At 43.6% G+C, this 7,176-nt stretch overlaps 2 protein-coding genes across 2 annotated transcripts; both read left to right on the top strand.

The window, feature by feature from the left end:
- Positions 1–3,342, top strand: LOC137603200 (protocadherin gamma-A12-like). The gene is made up of 2 exons (XM_068326438.1): positions 1–2,382; positions 3,334–3,342. The coding sequence occupies exons 1-2, from the start codon at positions 1–3 to the stop codon at positions 3,340–3,342; spliced, it is 2,391 nt and encodes a 796-aa protein (XP_068182539.1).
- Positions 3,343–3,950: 608 nt separating this feature from the next.
- LOC137603199 (protocadherin gamma-A12-like) lies at positions 3,951–6,371 on the top strand. Its single transcript, XM_068326437.1, has one exon. It carries the CDS (start codon positions 3,951–3,953, stop codon positions 6,369–6,371), a length of 2,421 nt encoding a protein of 806 aa, XP_068182538.1.
- Positions 6,372–7,176: the final 805 nt, after the last annotated feature.

Raw genomic sequence — 7,176 nt, 5'->3', positions numbered from 1 at the left:
ATGGACAACAAAGGCTTCTCATCGCATCGTCTGATAATCAGTGTTGCAAGCTTTATTGTATCGCTGCAGCTCGTTAATGGAGACCTCAGTTATTCTATTCCTGAAGAGATGAAACGGGATTCTGTCATTGGAAATATAGCCAAAGACCTCGGTCTTGGTCTGAGGACATTATCTTCAAGAAAGGCCCGTGTCAGTTTTGAGGGGACTCGGAAACGTTACTGCGAAATTAATCTGAGTTCAGGAGATTTGATCACATCGGAGAGGATTGACAGAGAAAGCCTTTGTGGAAAGAAACCATCGTGTGTCGTGAACTTAGATCTGGTTTTGGAAAACCCTTTAGAGCTTCACAGACTCAGTCTTCATGTTCAGGATGTAAACGATAATTCTCCAAAATTCAAGAAAAATTTAATTGAAATGGAAATAAGGGAGTCGGCAGAGAAAGGAAACCGTTTCTCTATCGAGGAGGCCCATGACGCAGATGTTGGTCAAAACGCTGTTCAAAGATACAACCTTCAGAAGAACGATAACTTTATTCTCTCTGTGGACAACAACAAGGTTGAATTAGTGCTGGAGAATAAACTTGATCGAGAGAAACAACAAGAGCTTAATTTGCTCCTCACAGCTCTGGATGGCGGCTCTCCTCAGAGATCAGGTACTGTAGTCATTCACGTCACTGTACTGGATGCTAATGATAACGCCCCGGTGTTCAGCCAGGACGTCTATAAAGCCAGTCTGCCTGAAAACTCTCCTGTAGACACCATGGTGGTTCATGTTAGAGCTACAGACGCAGATGAAGGAGTGAATGGACATGTGACGTACGAGTTTGGTCACGCAACTGATGAAGACGTGATTATTTTCTCAATTGATCCTAAAACAGGAGTGATCAGAGTTTCTGGTGAGATTGATTTTGAGGAAAGCAAATTGTTTGAAATGAGAGTTCAAGCTAAAGATGGTTTGGGGCTCACTTCTTACGCCAAAGTCATTATAGATATTACAGACGAGAATGATAATTCTCCAATGATATTTATGGATTCTCTGACCAATCCCGTGCCTGAGAACGTGTCACCTGGTACAGAGGTGGGCATCATTAACGTGCAGGATCGAGACTCTGAGAAGAACCGACAGGTCCGCTGTTCTATTCAGCAAAACGTCCCTTTCAAGTTGGTTCCGTCTATCAAAAACTATTATTCTCTGGTGACCACAGGACAACTGGACCGTGAAGTGGTGTCTGATTACAACATTACAATCACTGCCACTGACGAGGGCTCTCCACCTCTGTCCTCCTCCAAAAGTCTTCACTTGTCTGTAGCAGACATCAACGACAACCCCCCTGTGTTTGAGGAACAGTCCTACAGCGCATATGTGAGTGAAAATAACAAAGCTGGCTCCACTTTATGTTCCGTTACTGCTCGAGACCCCGACTGGAGACAAAACGGTACCGTGATTTATTCTATGTTAGCCGGTGAGGTGAACGGTGCCCCGGTGTCCTCCTACGTGTCTGTGAACGGAGACACGGGGGTGATCCACGCTGTCAGGTCGTTCGATTATGAACACATGAGGAGTTTTCAAGTCCACCTGATGGCCAGAGACAACGGTTCTCCTCCGCTCAGCAGCAACGTGACCGTCAGTGTGTTCATATCGGATGTGAATGACAACTGTCCTCAGATCCTGTACCCCGCCCCGGAGGGCAGCTCGTTCATGACCGAGCTGGTCCCCAAAGCTGCCCACGGAGGCTCTGTGGTGTCCAAAGTGATAGCGGTGGACGCGGACTCTGGACAGAACGCCTGGCTGTCCTATCAGATAGTCAAATCCACCGATCCGGGACTTTTCACTATTGGTGTCCACAGCGGAGAGATCCGGACCCAGCGGGACATTTCACAATCTGACAGCATGAAACAGAACCTGATTGTGTCCGTGAAAGATAACGGACAGCCCTCTCTCTCTGCCACCTGCTCCATGTATTTACTCATCTCTGATAACTTGGCTGAGGTGCCAGAACTGAAGGACATTTCTTACGACGAGAAGAATTCCAAACTGACGTCTTATCTGATCATCGCTCTGGTGTGTGTGTCCACCTTCTTTCTCACCTTCATCATCATCATCCTGGGTGTGAGGTTTTGTCGCAGGAGAAAACCCAGACTGTTGTTTGATGGAGCAGTCACCATCCCCGGCGCTTACCTGCCTCCTAATTACGCAGATGTTGACGGCACAGGAACTTTGCGCAGCGCTTACAATTATGACGCATACCTGACAACAGGATCTAGAACCAGTGACTTCAAGTTTGTGACGTCATACAATGACAACACACTGCCTGCTGAGCAGACTCTGAGGAAAAGCCCAACAGACTTTGTTGATCCGTTCGAGGATTTCGATACGACTGAGGTAGGAACATTTCAAACCTCTTCTACACTAATATCTGTTCCCACTGATTCATGCTGTTGTGCAGAATGCGTTTACTCTTCATTGGCTGTTTTCATTTTTAAGCAACGTATCAGGAGACAGGATATGGTTTGGGGTTTTTTTAACACATCAAAAATTCATTAAATATGTTTCGTTTTATCCTTCATTGTAACGAGAATCCTGAAGTTTTTTAAGTGTTGTGTAAGTGAAATAATGATGCTTTAGCTGTTGTTCATTCACAATAACTGATCGAGAAACTATTACATTTCGTTGTCTTATACTGTTTAATACTACTACCTCTGTATTTACTGTATTTTATGAGCAGCCGCCTCAGCGATAATGTACTGCATTTTTTACGGTTCTTGGTGGCATTTTACATTTACAGGAAATAATTATTGACTCAGAAGAAAATCCCAACAGACTCTGTTGATCCATTCAAAAATTTTGAGACTCCCATTGAGTCTCCCATTTAACACATTGCCCCCCCCCCCAGATTACGTTTCATTTCAAGACATTTCAATTTTTTAGGACTTTGGCTCCTTTGTCAGCTTGGCTTTTTGTTTTATTTCTGTGTCGTCAGAGGTACATTCATCTATTTATTCGTTTATTTGTTTGCTTATTTGCTTATTCATTATGCAAAACAATTAGCGTTACAGTGGTTTTGCATTGTTTTTGTTCTAAAGCTGTCAATGCATTTGTTTCAAAACGTTATTTTTTTGGGCAATCTGAAGTGTCACCGATCCCCCTCAACCCCAGAGCTATGTTATTCTGTGAAGTCGTTGTTTATTACTACTCAAGAATTTCAATGATTTCGTGGTTGTTGTAATGTTTTTAGTCGAATCATCAATTTGAATTCGGAATTATTATTGATACTTATCAGGAAATGGTGAAATCCTTACTCCCGGTTCTTGTTCGTTTTTACTTATTTACTAGTCTGCTTAAGTTTAAAAAAAAAGTATCTCTCCGTGGTGCTGAAACGGTCCTCAGAGTCCGGTTATACAATAAACTGGAGATGTTTGTGTGTCCTCACTAGTGACGTTTATTGAGATCATGATTACCTGACGTGAGTAAAATATTTTCCTGAGATGTTGTTTTACTCGATGAATTAGTGAGGCTTCAGTGTTTAAGTTGTCTGTATTTCATGACTTACATCAGAAAGCTGCATTTGGTAGCAACACACATTCCAATAGAAGGACCAGTTACTAGAAAACCAACTGTGTTGTTTCTGAGATTACACGACTCCCCTGTATATAAAGAGTAAAGTCCAACAATTGTAGATCTAATGGGAACGTAATTTTCGACAATTATCAATGCAAGAATTGTATATTTGTGCGTAGACAAAAATTACTCGTGATGTCGCTGTTGGCCAACAGAAAAGAGAATCTATCCACTCCACCCTTACACCCCGTGGACAGATTGCTCCGTCAAACGGTGGGATTTACAATCACATCTTTTTGTCTGCATTGCCGTTGATTTCCGGACTGTTTTTGTGATTTTCCTCGTCCTAAAACGTATGTATTGATCAAACCTGAGACGTTTTTTGAGCCGTGATGGGAGCCAAAGGATTATTATTGCGACGCGTCTTTCTCCGCATCGCCTCCTTTATTGTCTCGCTGCAACTCGTTAATGGAGACCTCAGTTATTCTTTTCCAGAGGAGACGAAACGAGGGTCGATCGTTGGAAATATAGCCAAAGATCTCGGTCTTGATCTGAGGACATTGTCTTCAAGAAAGGCCCGTGTCAGTTTTGAGGGGACTCGGAAACGTTACTGCGAAATTAATCTGAATTCTGGAGATTTGATCACATCGGAGAGGATTGACAGAGAAAGCCTTTGTGGAAAGAAACCATCGTGTGTCGTGAACGTAGATCTGGTTTTAGAAAACCCTTTAGAGCTTCACAGACTCAGTCTTCATGTTCAGGATGTAAACGACAACTCTCCAAAATTCACTGAAAATTTGATCGAAATGGAAATAAGTGAGTCGGCAGAGAAAGGAAACCGTTTCTCTATCGAGGAGGCCCATGACGCAGATGTTGGTCAAAATGCTGTTCAAAGCTACAACCTTCAGAAGAACGATAACTTTATTCTCTCTGTGGACAACAACAAGGTTGAATTAGTGCTAGAGAATAAACTTGATCGGGAGAAAGAACAAGAGCTTAATTTGCTCCTCACAGCTCTGGATGGCGGCTCTCCTCAGAGATCGGGTACTGTAGTCATTCACGTCACTGTACTGGATGCTAATGATAACGCCCCGGTGTTCAGCCAGGACGTCTATAAAGCCAGTCTGCCTGAAAACTCTCCTGTAGACACCATGGTGGTTCATGTTAGAGCTACAGACGCAGATGAAGGAGTGAATGGACATGTGACGTATCATTTCGGTCGCATGTCCGACGAAGTTGCGAATGTTTTCTCAATTGATCCTAAAACAGGAGTGATCAGAGTTTCTGGTGAGATTGATTTTGAGGAAAACAAATTGTTTGAAATGAGAGTTCAAGCTAAAGATGGTTTGGGGCTCACTTCTTACGCCAAAGTCATTATAGATATTACAGACGAGAATGATAATTATCCGATTATATTTATGGATTCTCTGACCAATCCCGTGCCTGAGAACGTGTCACCTGGTACAGAGGTGGGCATCATTAACGTGCAGGATCGAGACTCTGAGAAGAACCGACAGGTCCGCTGTTCTATTCAGCAAAACGTCCCTTTCAAGTTGGTTCCGTCTATCAAAAACTATTATTCTCTGGTGACCACAGGACAACTGGACCGTGAAGTGGTGTCTGATTACAACATTACAATCACTGCCACTGACGAGGGCTCTCCACCTCTGTCCTCCTCCAAAAGTCTTCACTTGTCTGTAGCAGACATCAACGACAACCCCCCTGTGTTTGAGGAACAGTCCTACAGCGCATATGTGAGTGAAAATAACAAAGCTGGCTCCACTTTATGTTCCGTTACTGCTCGAGACCCCGACTGGAGACAAAACGGTACCGTGATTTATTCTGTGTTAGCCGGTGAGGTGAACGGTGCCCCGGTGTCCTCCTACGTGTCTGTGAACGGAGACACGGGGGTGATCCACGCTGTCAGGTCGTTCGATTATGAACACATGAGGAGTTTTCAAGTCCACCTGATGGCCAGAGACAACGGTTCTCCTCCGCTCAGCAGCAACGTGACCGTCAGTGTGTTCATATCGGATGTGAATGACAACTGTCCTCAGATCCTGTACCCCGCCCCGGAGGGCAGCTCGTTCATGACCGAGCTGGTCCCCAAAGCCGCCCACGGAGGCTCTGTGGTGTCCAAAGTGATAGCGGTGGACGCGGACTCTGGACAGAACGCCTGGCTGTCCTATCAGATAGTCAAATCCACCGATCCGGGACTTTTCACTATTGGTGTCCACAGCGGAGAGATCCGGACCCAGCGGGACATTTCACAATCTGACAGCATGAAACAGAACCTGATTGTGTCCGTGAAAGATAACGGACAGCCCTCTCTCTCTGCCACCTGCTCCATGTATTTACTCATCTCTGATAACTTGGCTGAGGTGCCAGAACTGAAGGACATTTCTTACGACGAGAAGAATTCCAAACTGACGTCTTATCTGATCATCGCTCTGGTGTGTGTGTCCACCTTCTTTCTCACCTTCATCATCATCATCCTGGGTGTGAGGTTTTGTCGCAGGAGAAAACCCAGACTGTTGTTTGATGGAGCAGTCACCATCCCCGGCGCTTACCTGCCTCCTAATTACGCAGATGTTGACGGCACAAGAACTTTGCGCAGCGCTTACAATTATGACGCATACCTGACAACAGGATCTAGAACCAGTGACTTCAAGTTTGTGACGTCATACAATGACAACACACTGCCTGCTGAGCAGACTCTGAGGAAAAGCCCAACAGACTTTGTTGATCCATTCGAGGATTTCGATACGACTGAGGTAGGGAACTTTCATACCTCTTCTCTGATCCCAGACTAATGTCTGTTCCCACTGCTGTTGCGCAGAATGTGTTTACTCTTCATTGGCTGTTGTCATTTTTAAGCAACGTATCAGGAGAAAGGATATGGTTTGGCTATTTTAACACATCACAAATCCATTAAATATATTTCGTTTTCTCCTTCATTGTAACGACAATCCTGAACTTTTTTAATTGATGAAGTTGTTTATATTTTATCAAGGCGAATAAGCTAAACTATTATTGTAACAGTAGCAGACATACTGTAACACCTCTTGTATTGTCCAATGGTTGACAGAGATGACAGTCATGAACACCTCCTTTAGCGGGCTTCATGCCAACAAAAACCACAACTGAAAATTCGCGCAAAACTCTCCCTCACCGGTCTTTCTCTCTCTCACCGCCTCTAAGTCACGTGAACTGCTCCACACACGCATGGACACACACAATCACAATGAAATAACGATATTTGAGGCTGTAGTTCTTTCACAATATCTGATCGAGAAACTATTCCATTCCGTTGTCTTTTACTGTGTAATTCTACTACCTGTAAATTCACAGTATGTTACGAGCAGCTGCTTCAACAATAATATACAGTATTTTTCACGGTTCTTGGTGGCATTTTAACAATTACCGGAAATGACTGTTAACTTTACAGTTCCTTTTGTCATATTATAATTTTACGGCACATGTGATTGTCACAGCTTTTGAGTATATTACTATATACACTATGTAAAAGCAAATCTTAAAGAATGTCACAAATACTGATGATAATACTAATAATAACAATATCAATGAACAAAAGACAGGTGATTCTAATAATTTACA

This window comes from Antennarius striatus, chromosome 10 (genome assembly GCF_040054535.1).
Source record: "Antennarius striatus isolate MH-2024 chromosome 10, ASM4005453v1, whole genome shotgun sequence".
Classification (NCBI taxonomy): domain Eukaryota; kingdom Metazoa; phylum Chordata; class Actinopteri; order Lophiiformes; family Antennariidae; genus Antennarius; species Antennarius striatus.
This window is presented reverse-complemented; position numbering and strand designations above follow the sequence as displayed.